The following is a 16839-nucleotide window of genomic DNA, read 5'->3' on the forward strand; positions in this document are numbered from 1 at the left end:
CTATAAAAACAGATAAGAAAGGAAACTGTGAAACCTTCTGTACCAAAGGTAGTAATTACTGCTGATAAACCAAAAGAACCAGTTATACTGAAAACTAGAGAAGGAGTTGCTACCAAACAAGAACAAGTGCGTGTAACTCATGAAAAGGTGAATAGTGTATTACCAATATGATATTTGCTCTCTTATCACATCCTCCCTATTAACTACATATTCCCCTCAGCAAACACTAAATATTTATACATTTTCCATTTTTTCCTAAAAAATATTCAAGCTATACCTTTTTATAACTTCTATTAACTAGAACATGTTCTACTCACTTCATCCTTCATTCCTAATAGTTTGCATTAATAAAACAACCACAATTCTCTTCTGACTGACCATTATTATTGTCCTAATTTTAACTTCTTCTATAAATAATGAATTTGATTTTAATAGGTTTCAGGATGTAACAATACTCATCAATAGCCACCTAATACAATCATTATGCATCAGCTGTGCAGTTAGGATCTAAAACATCAGTCTTCTGTCCCCATTCCCATTCCAGCATCCTTTCCCTGTGTTCACCTATTTTTTGTTTGAGACCATATATCATTGAAACTTTTTCTGCTGTAATAATCAGATAAGACATGAAGCTGAGAAAACTACTATAGTCCCAACAATAATTGCCACTGATAAACCCAAAGAACCAGTCACAGTATCAAGAACTAGAGAAGAAATTGCTACCAAGAGAAAACATATACATCTAGCTCATAATCAGGTGAAAAGAGTTGTTGCAGATGTGACATGTTCAAGTAACAACTTATTTTATCTCCAACCCGCCATTTAGCAGCCACTTATCTACTCTAGAATCCTCTCAGATTCCTTCCTCATAATATGCCTACTTAATTGGGATGACTGTCGAGTAGCGGTTGAGGTAATGGATTTCAGTCTCTCTAGAACCTTAATGGCACATCTATTTAGGAAAAATACCTTTCAATGGTACAGACACGGTTGTTTTAAAGTGATGTTGTAGCCATGATGGTCCAGGAAATATGCTAGATGCAAGAATTTTTGTGGTGATATCTTGACTGGACATCTTGCAATCTATTGAACTACTCAATTCATCTAACAAAAGATTTTGTCCACAAAAATTCTTGCTTCTCACATATATGGCTGTTATTGAAAGCCTGAACTCAGCAAATGACTTTAAACTGGTACTTGTACAAATTTTCCCACTCCCAAATCCTTTTGTTAATATATGAAACTTCTCTGCAATGTTATGGCTATTAGACCAGATAAGCTTTCTTCATTAGAGTATTTCTTTTTTCAATTTCTATAAAACATACTTTGCAAATAATTTATTTCTTCCTGATATATTCCTATCAGACTGTGATAATAAGGGGGAACATCTACATTTGCTATTAATGCTATAAAGGCTTACTGTACAGTAAAATACTGCACAGTAAGCCTTCCCTGAGAGCACATCTACATGTGTTCCCTGTTGGGAGCAGATTTGCTCCCAGCAGGAGCAGCCCAGTACAGGGCTGTTCCTACACTACTCTAGCCCCCTGTAGCAGCCAGGGGGAGCTCCATGCTAGCTCCGGGCTGGAAAGAAGCATGCCCCAGGTTCACGGGGGGCAGGAGAGATCTGCCAGCTGCAGCAGTAGCTTTCTTTTTACTCCATATACATCAGGAGTGGTCTTGATGTACATAGAGCTGGGAGACAGCTGGCACTGCAGAACTGTCCTGGCCTTGTACTCATGGGGACAAGCCCTATGCCCATCAGGGGTTCTCTGTGCAGACCAGGGCTGGCTGAGAGCTGTTCCATTTCTGGGGCAGCTCTCAGCCAGCTCAGGGCTGCACAAGGCTTTCCCCTAGCAGCCCAGAGGTGGCCAGGAACTGTCCCCCTTCTGGGGTAGCTCCCAACCAGCTCTGGGCTGTGCAGGGACAGTTCTTGGCCCAGCCCTGGGCTGTGCAGGGAAGCAGGGAGCTCTCAAGTCCCAGTGCAACTTAGTTCCTGGATCCTGTGTGAAGCCAGGAGCTGAGCAGTGCTGGGACAGGGTGGCACAGAGAGCTACCCCATGCAGGCGCTGCTTGGCTCTCAGCTTCTGGGAGCTGACAGCTGAGTAGCACCAGGACTGGGGGAGTTCCCCATCCCTTATGACCCCTTAATGTTGGGGCTTGCTCCTGTTCAGTTTCTACACATATGCTACTGCACAGTAGATACTGCACAGTTAGTTTGCTACCTGTATTGACAGATAGTAGCTAACTACACAGTAGACTAATTTACTGCACAGTAAATGGTGTGTACATGTGGATGCTGACAGTTTACTTTGCAGTAAAGCACCTTATGTAGACACACCCAAGATTATGGTTTGTTAGCACTCTTCTCTTTCCTGACTTTGATGGGATAGCAGCATGACTGTGAGCTACAGGATGTACCTATTTTTTTTCTTAGTGTAATTAATTACTATCACTGGTATTTAAAAAAAAAGATGATGAATTAATTTTGGTTAAAAGATCTATATGATTACATAAAACATATACTAATGATTTAGTGTGCAGAAAATCTATAATCTTTAGCAGAAGCTGTAAACTTGTGGCCAAATTCAAGATAATCAACTGCTTGCTTGGGAGTTAGTACCAGTACGAATAAAATAGGCCATAGAGCCCAAAGCCTTCTTGTCCGTCATAAAGCAAGATTTTACAGACAATTTCTCTTTGGCATATTTTAGAGCTAGTGCTTCAGGGTATGAAATATTTTAAGTAATTTATCATTTACAACCATTCCATTTTCAAATCTTGTTTTACTGTTAACCATATCCAGCTAAATTACAATACTTAAGAAATAGCAGCAGTTTCTAATCTAATATCTCCTGTATAACCTGGGCCAGAGGTTAGAATATTGAAGATGCTGAAAAAACAATGATATCCAATATGCAATCAGCGATGGATCAGATAGTTAAAAACTAATCATCTCCTGACACAAAAGCATTGTTTCCCTTTTACCCAAACTGTCATTTTTCCTCCCCTACTAAGACTTAAAATAAATTAACCTTTTTGTTGCACTGACATTAGAGTTATATGCTTCTTTATGCACAACTGGGTCATTATATAGTATGTGTACATCCAACACATACACACTGGGTGCATCTACATGTGCTGCTATGGTGTCATAGTTACTGAACTGGGTACACCATGCACGGTTATTTTTAGTCATTGCATCACCGTAGCAATGTGTTATAATGAGGGAGCGCATTGCTACAATAGCGTAGCTGCAGTGCCACAGATTTTGCCTACAGACGTTACGTTGCTATAACACATTGCTATGGCAACGTAGTGTCACGTGTAGACGTGCCCACTGTTTCTCTTATTAAGGTCTAGCATAGATAATATGCAGTTGATAGAAACTATGACTATAAATTTTGTTACTAGATTTGTATCCACCTCATACATACTATAAATGTGGCCTTGTGCATGTCTATATAGGCATGTTTACAGTATATATACATATATTCAGTATAAAATTCAGTATTTACATCTACTGACTACAACATAGCCATGTGAATAGATATTTAATATTTTATCTGTTATACTCTGTATGAATATTTCCTCTGTCTCTCAGTATTGTGTATGTACTATGCACTGTACATATAGACGTGTGTGTTTGCCAGATATATACATCTCTGTCATCAGCATGGGCACATGCCTGAATTCTGCAAATCTTATCTTCAGGTTGGAGTTGGCAAAAAGGCTGAAGCTGTTGCTACCGTTGTGGCCGCAGTTGATCTGGCCCGTGTCAGAGAGCCTTGGGAGGCAGAGCATGCTGAAGAAGCTTATGCTGAACGGGCAGCAGCGGAATACAGCTATAAAGAACGTGCTGTAACAGAACGTGTTGCAGAGGTGCCAGCAGAACGTCATGTTGTTACTAAAGAAGTCAAAACGGAGGTAGTACACATTCCTACTGAAAAGCACATTTCAGCTGGTGAAAAAATGGGAGTGCAAGTAACAACACAGGTTAGATTCAGTTTACATTGCAATCTTTTTTCATGGCTTTTATTTTAAATGAAACCACTTAGTTTTCAGTTTGTGATCATCACATACTCAACAAATGTTTTATTGATTAATATAGATTAAAAGAACAGCAGAAACTGCAGCTGAAAAAACACTCCGTGTGCAACAGCCACGTCCCCGTACAGCAAGTCCTCATTTTACAGTGTCTAAAATTTCTGTTCCTAAACCAGACCATACATATGAGGTAAGAAGTGGAAAAATAATATGGCAGGCAAACAGCAAGGTTACTTAAATTATGTCACTCTTGAATCTTTCCCTGTTTGCTCCTTTTCCCTTCCGCTGCCATATCCTAAGCTACTCTTGCAGGGAGGAGACATTGAATTTGCAATCACCTGAATTACATTATAGTCATAAATAAAATATAATAGTAAAAAATGTATATTTTGTAAATGTATCCCAAAAAAATCCCTGCCCCTCGCATATAATTAAAATGCAACTTCAATTCTCTACAATATAGTACTACCTATTTGTATACAATTCCTCTGTCTAAAGGACAGAACTATTCCTATATATATTCACAATATTCAGAAACCAAATAATACATTATGTGCAATAGTTATTTTTTGTTTGTAGTTTTACTGCATACTATAAGAATTTAAGAATTAACATGGTTTAGCTCCATAATCTAAACTATATTGTAAGGCCCCATTAAAGCCGTGTGATTTTTTTTAAGTATATTCATGCTACATTTTTCTTGCTATCATTTGACTCCTTTTTTCATCCAGATAGCCTTTACAAGTTTCAAACGATGCTTTGATTTAATGCATTTTTGAGTTAAATCTGTCAAAGCCCTTTAGCTGGATCTTAGCAATGCAGTACTCTTTGCTCAAGTATATTTACTAAAATTCTATCGCTATAAAATAGAATATTTTCAAACAGTTTAAAAGGCTAGGTCTGCATACAGATATATATATATATTTTCAAAAAATACATTACTTTGTGGTATTGTTAAAGTGCACTTTTTCTAAAGTCTACAAGGAAGAAAATAAAGAAGTAACAGGTTAATATGTGATTTGTCAAATGGGTTGGCTTAAGAAATATCTACTTCATCTTTTGGAAAATAAAAGAATGACAAAACCATTACTCTCTTTCTCTCGGGTTGGTTAGGTTTCAATAGCAGGGTCTGCTATGGCTACTCTGGAAAAAGAGCTATCAGCAACTTCCGTTCAAAAGATCACCAAACCAGTCAAACCTCCTCATGTAAAACCACCTGAAGCTAAAATGGTGGTAGAGAAGGCAGTTTCTCCATTTCCCTTTGGAGAAGGAGCTGAAATTTATAAGAGTCGCTATGATATAGAGACAAAAAGAGAGACAGGTGTGAGGATGGTACGGGAAGAACATATTGAATTAATGAGAGAAGCTGAAGCCAAGGTTTGTCATTAAATGAATTCCTATCATCTTAACTGTCTTGAATTTTAAAACTATAAAATAGGCTATTAATTTTTCTTCATCACATCTCAACCCTTTTACCATATCCCTACTGACTTGTGGCTATCTTCTGTTGTGCACAAGCATTGATAACATCATTAACATCACTTTCCCAGAGCAAAGAAATAGAGAAGTACAGCAGAACAGCAAAAAACTATTTACCAAGAAATCTTGCATGCTGATATTTTGTCTTTGGATTTGTGGGATAGTTAGTAAACTCTGCTTTAACTCTCCTAGGTGACGGAAGGTGCTAGAATTCCCGAGCCGAAAGAAGTACCTGCTACTCCCCCCACCTTAGTCTCAGTAAGTAATTCAGATATAACTATGTGTAGTACTTGTATCCATTTTCTAATTCATTCCTTGTAAGATCTGCTCAATTTTACCATCTCTGTCCTGTACTTCATGGAGTTTGCGTCACACTGCACCTCTCACCATAGTGAGTCTATTGTGGGTTGCAAATCTCTGCATAATGATCTTTGTCATATCAAAATAAGTAAAATCTCATTACGACACACAAAAAGGACCAAGTCCCATTTTATCCGTGAAGAAAGTTGCATTTACAGCCCAACTCCCAGCTTTTTAGATGCTATACTTTGGCAACGCCTCTTTCTCCTATTGTCCTCAAAATATTGATATACAAATTCCTGCTCTGTTGAATTTTCAGTCCAAGGCTGTTTTAGCCATTGAGGTTAGTTATGTACTAGTGAATATCAAGTCTAATTTCAGAAATGTATTTTTGTGGTACAGGGCCTGAAAAATATGACCGTGATTGAAGGAGAGTCTGTCACTCTGGAGTGCCGCCTTGCTGGGCATCCAGAGCCGACTGTGACCTGGTACAGAGAAGACTACCATATCGAGAGCTCCATGGACTTCCAAATTACCTTTAAAGCAGGAGTTGCTCGCCTTGTGATTCGTGAAGCCTTTGCAGAAGACAGTGGAAGATTTACTTGCACTGCCATCAATGAAGCTGGAAGTGTCAGCACTTCATGCCACTTACACGTACAGGGTAAGTATATTTGTTACAATGAGGATACTAATGTTTGCTTAATCTTCAAAACAGCATTGTTAAATGCACCTTCATGATATACATGCAGTACAGCTTCTCTGTACTTGAGAGCTTCAAAGCAAAGCATGTGTCTTGATTTACTCACAAAAGGCACAAGGACTGTTAAAACTTCAGGCTGATTACATCTAGGCTCTTTGCCTTTTCAAAAATGGTGGTGACCGAGACAAATTGTAGGCTTATCTGTTAGTGTGTTTGCGAATGGTGTATACCACTCCTATTCTCACTCAGGATCTCCTGCCCTGTCTGTCATCCCCACCATACAGATGGTGGTGTAACTGATGTCTGTTCAGAGGTAGGGTGTTTATGTTCCCCATCTTCCAACTATTTTGGGGACCCCCTGCTCTCAAAGAGTAGTGAGAAATATTTAAGCCTCTACTGTCAGAATCACTACCCTTTGTCAAATGGTCTGAAATGTATTCCAAACAGGATTAAATAGTCAGAACACCTACTGGCAAACACCAAAGTGTACATACAAGCATTACATTTAGATCACCCTAATGAAGGTTAAGGCAACCTAAATGCCCCAGTGTACAAGCATTCATAGGGCTTAGTTTGCCCTAAAAATGGTCTGATCTAGCAAGGATTAACTGGGCTTAGTGAATGCCTGTTCATGTTCACAGCGCAGCCCCAGGGCTGAGAAAGCCCAACCACTTACCACAGCCCTGGAGCTGCACTGTTTTCCCCCTCCCCCTCCCCCTGCCCCGCTTCCCTGACCCAAACTAGGCTATTTTCCCCCTCCCCTTCCTGCACCTATCCCCACTGGACCAGGCAACCTTTTGCCATATACCAGCCAGCCTCCCCCATCATCCTGCCAGCCCCTCCCCTCCCCTAACTTACTTACCTTCTGCTGCTGCACTTCTTTCCAGCAAGCAGCAAATGCTTGTACACAAGGGATCCTCACTCAGATTTAGGCAGTTTATATGCAGCTTCCTAAACCTGAGACAGGTCCCGCAAGTGCTTGTTCACCCTAAAAGAGAGACAGAGGTGTTCACAGTATAACTGCAATAATGCAAGGCAATCCAAACCCATCATACCAAAGGAACCTTATAATATACTCCAAATCACGTTATGGCTATTCCCCATATATGGGACATCAGATTGCCAATTGCCACACTAAGAGGAAACAACCAATAAAAAAGTAGTAGTATACCAGACCAGAGGCAAAGAGATGTTGAATGGCTAAGAGGTGTTGGTTCTCTTTCATTTAACAGACTGTCAGTCAGACATGCCTGGGAATGGATTACAGGATGGTAAAAATGGTCCTATGCAGACTCCTAATTTGCAGTCTCAGTGTGGTTAATACCTGACACTTAAAGCTAAGCAGCCAATGAAACTACTTTTTCTCCTATTCTGCCAGCTTGCTTCTCTGACCATTTTCCCAATTCTTAGCATCAATAGTGTCATGTTTTCCTTGCAGTTTCTGAGGAGCTTGAGAGCCGAGAAGCCATTTCTGAGAAAGTCATAAGAGAAGAGAAACGGTAAAGTTTTCTCAGCTGACCTCTCATTACTTCCTTCCACTCTATTTATGATTGCCTTACTCACTGATCTTCACTGGAATCTTCTTCCAGGTATGTGGAGACAAAAGATGTGGTAATGGAAGATACCACTGTCACAGCAGAAGAAGTGCCTGGCGAAGCTGCGCCTCCTTTCTTTATAACAAAACCCATAGTACAGAGGTTAATTGAAGGTGGGAGAATCATTTTTGAGTGCCAAGTTGGGGGCAACCCGAAGCCACATGTTTACTGGAAAAAAGGTGGAGTTCCTCTCACAACTGGCTACAGGTATTATTTATATGAATGTACTATTTATGAACTATATAAACATTGTTCTTACTAGAGTTTATAAAAGACACTTTCACAGACTTGATGCACACTAGATTCACTTATCCATGCTGGGCTACATTATTTCAAGAGTAATAGCATCAACTTCAATGGAATTTCATAAAGAATTAAGGCAGCATCCTGTTTCTGAACAAATCATGCATTTAACATCCATCAAGTTGTCTCCGTACTCATAAAGTACAATGTTCGTCATAAGCAAGGATGTCAATATATATCTTTGCTGAAGGTTGTAATAGCAGTTAGACATACAAGGTTAAGTAAAAAATCTACACATACATTTTAAAATATTTTTTTTGCATTTTTTAAAGGTTGCAGAGATAAATCTATAGAATGTGAAGAAATATTCAGTGAAAAAGCAATTTAACACACTCTTTTGAAATGTGCCACGATAAATAATAGAACTGTCATTACCCAACATATACATCCCATGTGTAAAAAAGTATGATACTAGTTACATCTACACATGTCCTCTACTGAGGAGTTGACTAATTAGCCCTGTAGTAAAGTGCCACTGTCTACACATGCACCAGTATTAGGGCACAGTAAATTAATTAATCCCACTGTAAATAGTACCGTTAAAAAAGAAAACAGTTACTAATTCCTCCAAAATACGTGTGTAGACAGTTGTAGTGTGTAGACAAGGGCTGGCTGCCACACAGCTCTGCACTTCAGTACTCTAGTGCCCCAGCCAGCCCCGATGCCACCTGATGCCACCACCCGGAGCCCAGGGCTCACCCACCGAGCCTGCTACCAGCGCAGGGCTGCTCCACCCCAGCTCAAACTCTCCCAGTTGCACATGCAGATGCTGTGCCCAAGAGAATTTGACTGACGCAGACAGCTCCAGAGTTTATCACATCACATTAACCACAGGTGTTCCCTACTAGGAAGGTATTACTGTATCACATAATGGATCATTTTCAAGACTTTAGCCTTGTCTTTTGCCTCTACATTCAACTGTTTGAAGGATAGAATCACATTGCTAGCAGCATCCTCAGAGGTTATGTAGTCTAACCCCCACAGAGTAGAAGCCCCATGGAGAAGGCATACCTGAGTTCCATTTGTGGTGCATTTATTTCTACACTATTCTGCTGTCACACAAAGCTAATCTTGGCCTGAAAAATCTCCTTTTTCTTTGGTAAGAAGTAATTAGCTATAAATCATTCCTAAAATAAATACATTAAGAGCTTGATAATCAGAATCATGGAGGGCTTGTGTTTTTGTATTCTAAAGATACAAAGTGAGTTACAAAAGAGAAATCGGGGAATGCAAACTTGAAATTTCCATGACCTTTGCCGATGATGCCGGAGAATACACAATTGTTATTCGCAATAAATACGGAGAAGCTTCTGCATCGGTCTCCTTACTAGAAGAAGGTATGTGAAGGGAAAATGGGTGGCAGGGAGTCAAGACAGTCACAGTAACTGGAACAAAGAAGAATGGAATTTCTTAAAGTTGTTTTTAAAAAGGGCTAATTTGTGACAACCCAGTTTGAGCAACACAAGAAACACAGGCTGCCTTAAAAATCAGTGAGCTATTCATGCAGCTCTTTTTTTCCTGAACAGTTAGTCATTTTCAAAATGTAGTTCTTCTCTTAAGTCACTCTTCTAAGAGAGGCCAAGATCCTCAGTGCTGTTTAGGAGCAGTTCTCAAACTACATCGATCTATAGAATACTGGAATAGGGTTACCATACGTCCGGGTTTTCCCAGATATGTCCTCTTTTTTGGCCCCCTGTCCTCGTGTCTGGGTGGGTTTTTAAAACGAGAACAAATGTCCAGGTTTTTGCTCTTCCTCTACTTTCCTGGGCTGGCTGCTTGTTAGGGTAGGAAGTGGGGGGGGCACAAGGTGATTGGTTGTCAGGAGTCACATGGTCCCTGCATGGGCCATCCCAGGTAAAGAGACTTTGTGTGTGTGTGTGTGTGTGTGTGTGTGTGTGTATATACACATGCACAAAGTGGGAGCTGCTTGGGCAGTACAGCTGGGAGGCAGGGCATCTACTCTACAAAGCTTTACTATACATGGGAAGTTGAATGAGCATAGACTGATGCAAGAAAAGGAAAGCCAATTAATGAGATGGGTCACAGATGGGAAACTAAATTAGACCTTCTAATTGTCCACATAAACATTTATCAAGTACCAGAATTGCCAGTAGCTGTTGAGAGTCAAAGGTGCATGAAGGTGCATGAATGAAATTAGCTCTTTCTTTAGAAGTAATCCATATCTAAGAACTCAAGTCCTCAAATGTATAAATTATTAAGTCAAGACAGGCTTGAACTTTTATCTTTTGTATTGATTCTGACAGATTACAGGTTGTGCACTTTGTTATTATTCTCAATTTATTTCATTAATCACCTGAAAATCTATTTGCAATGCAACCATAATTAATCTTTGCAGGTTGCTCTTCAGTTTAATGCTAGTGAAAATAAAAATTATCTGAATTAACATTGTTATTCTTAATTTCTAGCTGATTATGAGGCCTATATAAAATCCCAACAAGAAATGATATACCAAACACAAGTAACCGCATATGTACAAGAGCCAAAAGTGGCTGAGGTAGCCCCAGCTATTTCATATGCTGACTTTGAAAAAGAATATGAAAAAGAACAAGCACTAATTAGGAAGAAAATGGCAAAAGATACCACAGTGGTCAGGACTTTTGTTGAAGATCAGGTAGGTTTATTATTTGAGAATCATTTTAAACTCTGGCAGGAACAGTTCAGACCTTTTTACTTAGTTTCAAAATTGCAAGAAATAAGTTGTTCTACAATATCTGTATCTTACTATTAGCAAACTAAATGTACATCTTTTGCATGTAGGAATTTCACATTTCTTCCTTTGAAGAAAGACTTATCAAAGAAATTGAACTCAGAATTATCAAGACCACTCTAGAAGAACTCCTGGAAGAAGATGGCGAAGAGATGATGATTGAGGTTGCTGAATCTGACGCCACTGAAGCAGGATTTGATTTAAGATTAAAGAATTTCAGAACCTTTGAGGGAATGGGTGTTACTTTCACCTGTAAAATGACTGGATACCCATCGCCCAAGGTACTCAGATGTGCATATGTATCCCTAATATAAATCATTAGTTACTTTTTGTAATGGTATCTATTAATGGAGAAGTTCTATTAGAATCACACCACATGTAATGATGTGGAAACATACCATGCATGCTACTTTTGAGTCCCAAAAACTTCTTCCTTATCCTACATAGATAGAAAGCAACAGATTCAAAGAACAATGTATATTTTCAGGCTTGTTTTCCTACCAAGCTGAGTTTCCAATATTTAGTTTTGTACAAAAGTCCTGGATTAGAAAATAGACTACATTCACCAGTGAATAAGAGCTGCTTAGCATTGTTCAAGCATTTTTGCCATGGAATAATGAAGCATAGCATTGAACTAAATCTGGTCTATTTTTGTTTCATTTTGTTATACATCAGAATGGTGTATTTTACACTGAATATAAATTATCATTTCCTATGCCACTGCAAAAATTATTTACTCTTACTTATTTCAAGTTAAATATTTAGCAATTACTTATCCACTACAATCATACAATAATCATAAAAGATAGCTAAGCGCCAAGTCACTTGTATGATGAATTGCATTACTTCTGTTTTGCTGAGGGGTCACTCGAAGTTATGCTGTTTCTTCTGTGTAGATTGCATGGTATAAAGATGGTAAGCGCATTAAGCATGGAGAGCGCTACCATATGGAAGTACTTCATGATGGCAGAGCCAGTCTGCGTCTGCCTGTTGTGTTGCCTGAAGATGAAGGAATTTACACTGTCTTTGCTAGTAACGTTAAAGGAAATGCCATTTGCTCAGCAAAGCTTTATGTTGAGCCTACTGCACCGGCTGCAGCTCCAGGTTACATGCCGGCACCAGAAGTTATGAGACGATACCGGTAGGTACAATGTAATATGCTGATATGAACAAACAGTGTCTAGCAATATCACTCTGCCCCAGCTACAGTATTGTAAGTTGCTAGTCTACTACCAAGATGCTGTCAGAAGTGCTCATGTCTAATCAACAAGTGGGGCTCTCTTGTTCATTCACCCCTGTAAATGCAGTTGTGATTCCACATGTCAAATCAAGGCATTGGAGTTATGACCTCAGCCTTTCTCTAAAGTGCAATGATTTCAGTAAATGGTTTTCTTCTCCCTTGGAATCTTAACCATTGTGCTATTAAGTAGTTTTTGCTTTCCATTCCAAGACGGCTGAATTTCAATAGTAGGAAGAGAAATGACCCAGTTTAGATAAATAGTATACTATGTACAGTTCATGTACATACACAGAGGCATATATATGATATTTACATATCTGCATTATTACAGAAACTATATGAGATGCACATATCAAATTGATATGAAAAATAAATATTGTGTAAGTATATAAAACTTGAAGATGATTCGAGACTACACAGCTTGCCTTGATATAACTTTTAATAAAATAATAATTTTACCTTAACTTTTCCATTAGGTAAATAGTTTAGACATGTTTAAAATTAACAATACAAGGGTTGAGAGGTGAAATGCATGTACTGCTCTAACTTGACCTGAGTGCCACTGTTACAATGTAACTTTATTTCCCCCTCAGATCAATTTCTCCCCGCTCCCCCAGCCGCTCCCCGGCACGCAGTTCTCCCTCTCGTTCTCCAGCCCGCAGATTGGAGGAAGCAGATGAGGGGCAACTGGAAAGATTATACAAGCCAGTTTTTGTATTGAAACCCACATCATTTAAATGTGCGGAGGGGCAGACGGCAAGATTCGACTTAAAAGTAGTTGGCAGACCTATGCCAGAAACCTTCTGGTTTCATAATGGTAACTCTATTTTTATAAGAGAATTATCTAGAAAAAAAATCTTGTCAATATTTTTGTGTGTTGGGAAACAGAATTGAGTGTGAAGTTTTTGTTTCTTTTCTCTTCAGGTCAACAAGTGGTTAATGACTACACTCATAAAATAGTAATTAAGGAAGATGGTACACAGTCATTGATCATTTCACCTGCTATGCCTGCTGATTCTGGTGAATGGGCTGTAATTGCTCAGAATAGGGCAGGCAAGGCTTCCATCTCCATGACCCTAACTGTGGAAGGTATTTACTCTGTACATACTTTGGGGAGAGGAAAAGAGGCCTTTAATTAGAAGCCAAAAAGCAGTTTTTTCAATTTCCTATTCTGACAATCTTCCCTTGATCTTTCAGCTAAGGAACATATAGCGAGACCACAGTTTGTGGAAAGACTGAAGAATGTTAGTGTAAAGGAGGGTTCTAAACTCCAAATGGGAGTGAAAGCTACTGGTAACCCCAATCCTGACATTGTGTGGTTGAAGAACAGTGATATCATTGTACCTCATAAATATCCAAAGATAAAGTAAGTGCTTCCTAAATTCATTTCAATTCTACAAGGTATTTTTTACCATTTGATGAATGCCCCTAACTTCCAAGCAAAGAACTGATAGAGCACTCACAGTGGGAGGGCCTAAACCACTGGTTCTCAGTCTTTTTGGACTTGAGATCCCCTTCAGTGCACTCAGGGCCCCATTCCATAACTTTTGTGAATTCAGTGGTTCCCAGCTTCAAAAACTAATTTGTATATTACAATGCCTAAGTCCTTGCAGAGGGGCCAGGAAGTGTGGGTGGACAATCAGTGTGAGCATGCACTAGCACTTATCTGCTTACCTCCTCACACCTCACAGCATCCTTCAAAGGATTTCACAGCAATCCAGAGTGCCATGGCACCCTGGTTAAGAATCACTGGCCTAAAATTATGGGTGTGGAAGCTGCTATGAGCCGTTTACTGACTTCTGACCAGTGGATCAGGCCTTACAGTGCCCTTACAGGCAACTTACAGGAACTGGTCCCTTTTCTGTATCCTTTTGTACCTTAATATTGCATAAATGTAATTTAAACTTTTAAAACACAATTGTAGAAAACCTCTGCCAGCTTTCTGGTCATGGGCTCTTTTGGCAGACAAAAATTCTATTAACTACTACTTTTTATTTGTGCAGTACCTAATGAAATGGAATCACAGACCTTACTGGTCTTTTTTCCCCTGCCATAATAAGCACAATTATACATTAAACAACATATTTGGTTCTACCAGAAGTTGTCTGCATAATAATTCCCAGACAGGAATCTAATTATAGGAAAGTCCATAAATGGGGAAAAGAATAATGAGTATATATATATTAAATTTCAGGATTGAAGGAACTAAAGGGGAAGCATCACTTAAAATTGAATCCACTGTCAAGCAAGATGCTGCATGGTATACAGCCACTGCTATCAATAAAGCTGGGCGTGACACAACTCGATGCAAAGTAAATGTTGAGGTTGAACTTGCAGAACCTGAACCAGAAAGGAAATTGATCATCCCAAGGGGAACATACAAAGCAAAGGAGATTGCAGCACCTGAGTTAGAGCCCCTCCACTTGCGTTATGGTCAAGAGCAGTGGGAGGAAGGTGACCTATATGACAAAGAGAAACAGCAAAAGCCATTTTTTAAGAAAAAACTTACTTCACTGAGACTTAGGCAGTTTGGCCCTGCTCATTTTGAATGCAGGCTTACACCAATTGGGGACCCAACCATGGTCGTTGAGTGGCTGCATGATGGCAAACCCCTGGAGGCAGCCAACAGGCTCCGTATGGTCAATGAATTTGGGTACTGTAGCCTGGATTTTGGAGTAGCCTACCCTAGAGATAGTGGAATCATCACTTGCAGGGCAACTAATAAATATGGTACTGACCATACATCAGCTACTCTCATTGTGAAGGATGAGAAAAGCCTAGTGGAGGAATCTCAATTGCCAGAAGGCAGGAGGGGACTGCAGCGCATTGAAGAGATAGAAAGAATGGCCCGTGAAGGGGCCCTTGCTGGGGTTACAGTGGATCAGAAAGAGAAACAAAAGCCAGAGATTGTTTTGCTCCCAGAGCCTGCAAGGGTGCTGGAGGGTGAAACTGCACGGTTCCGCTGCCGTGTAACCGGCTATCCACAACCCAAAGTCAACTGGTATCTCAATGGGCAGCTCATCCGCAAGAGCAAAAGATTCAGACTCCGCTATGATGGGATCTACTACCTCGATATTGTGGACTGCAAATCCTATGACACTGGAGAAGTGAAGGTGACTGCAGAAAATCCTGAAGGGGTGATTGAACACAAAATTAAACTCGAAATCCAGCAGAAAGAAGATTTCAGATCTGTACTACGCAGGGCCCCAGAACCCAAGTATGAACCTGCAGTGACAGAGCCAGGTAAGCTTCTCTTTGAGGTGCAGAAGACAGACAAACCTGCTGAGCCAACCAGCAAAGAGGTGGTGAAGTTGAAAAGAGCTGAGAGAGTCACACATGAGAAACTGTCAGAAGAGTCTGAGGAGCTGCGCAGTAAATTCAAGAGGAGGACAGAAGAGGGCTATTATGAAGCCATCACTGCTGTGGAGCTTAAGTCACGGAAAAAGGATGAAGCCTATGAGGAAATGCTTAAAAAGACAAAAGAAGAACTCCTACATTGGACTAAAGAAATACCTGAAGAAGAGAAGAAAGGACTTCCTCCTGAAGGCAAAGTCACCATCCCACCATTCAAACCAGACAGGGTTGAGCTCAGTCCAAGCATGGAGGCCCCCAAGATATTTGAGCGAATTCAAAGTCAGACAGTAGCTCAGGGAAATGATGCCCACTTTCGTGTTAGAGTAGTAGGGAAACCAGACCCTGAATGTCAATGGTTCAAAAATGGTGTGCAGATTGAGAGGTCTGATCGGATATATTGGTACTGGCCTGAAGACAATGTTTGCGAGTTGGTTATTAGAGATGTAACCGCTGAGGACTCTGCCAGCATCATGGTGAAAGCAGTCAATATAGCTGGTGAAACTTCAAGCCATGCCTTCTTGTTGGTACAAGGTAATGTAAATTTCTTTACTGTATCTGTTCATTAATAAGATTCATTGGTTTGTGGGATCTATATGTTCTCAACTCTCTCTGTTTTGTGTTTTGTGTGCAGCCAAACAGTTGATAAATTTCACACAAAAATTGCAAGATGTTGTTGCTAAAGAGAAAGATTCAATGGCAACCTTTGAATGTGAAACCTCAGAGCCTTTTATCAAGGTGAAATGGTTTAAGAATGGATTTGAGGTTCGTTCAGGAGACAAATATAGGACGCACTCTGACAGAAAGGGTCACTTTCTTTCTGTACTGATGATAGACATGTCTGATGCTGATGACTATTCCTGTGCACTAGCAGAAGATGAATCTATAAAGACAACAGCAAAACTTATTGTTGAAGGTAGGAACAAGAAATGCTAGTACCCATCAATACTTTTAAAGTTAAATCTGTATCAGGAAGAAATAAAAGATGAATATTTAAAATAATAATAGTAGGAGTAAACTGCAGAAATTTTTGTATTATTTTCATATATCCTGGGGGAAATAGTCTAAAAATATGATTAAATATTGAATTTAAATA

General features: G+C 39.6%; 1 protein-coding gene across 31 annotated transcripts in view; it reads left to right on the forward strand.

The window, feature by feature from the left end:
* TTN (titin) overlaps positions 1–16839 on the forward strand; it is a 274597-nt gene that overhangs the window by 15421 nt on the left and 242337 nt on the right. For 29 of the 31 annotated variants that reach the window (XM_090045327.1, XM_090045341.1, XM_090045330.1 and 26 more), the window contains 17 exons: positions 13–147; positions 3715–3996; positions 4112–4237; positions 5161–5424; positions 5719–5784; positions 6229–6487; positions 7965–8025; positions 8116–8328; positions 9619–9761; positions 10851–11056; positions 11203–11433; positions 12049–12293; positions 12986–13209; positions 13317–13481; positions 13590–13758; positions 14587–16277; positions 16378–16659. In XM_090045327.1, coding sequence (XP_089901453.1) covers positions 13–147; positions 3715–3996; positions 4112–4237; positions 5161–5424; positions 5719–5784; positions 6229–6487; positions 7965–8025; positions 8116–8328; positions 9619–9761; positions 10851–11056; positions 11203–11433; positions 12049–12293; positions 12986–13209; positions 13317–13481; positions 13590–13758; positions 14587–16277; positions 16378–16659 — 4762 coding nt within the window. The remainder of the gene's footprint in view (positions 1–12; positions 148–3714; positions 3997–4111; positions 4238–5160; positions 5425–5718; positions 5785–6228; positions 6488–7964; positions 8026–8115; positions 8329–9618; positions 9762–10850; positions 11057–11202; positions 11434–12048; positions 12294–12985; positions 13210–13316; positions 13482–13589; positions 13759–14586; positions 16278–16377; positions 16660–16839) is intronic. The other 2 variants (XM_090045333.1, XM_090045356.1) reach the window with 1 other exon arrangement.

Source organism: Crocodylus siamensis, chromosome 4, assembly GCF_052110815.1.
Source record: "Crocodylus siamensis isolate JL-2025a chromosome 4, ASM5211081v1, whole genome shotgun sequence".
NCBI classification, from domain to species: domain Eukaryota; kingdom Metazoa; phylum Chordata; order Crocodylia; family Crocodylidae; genus Crocodylus; species Crocodylus siamensis.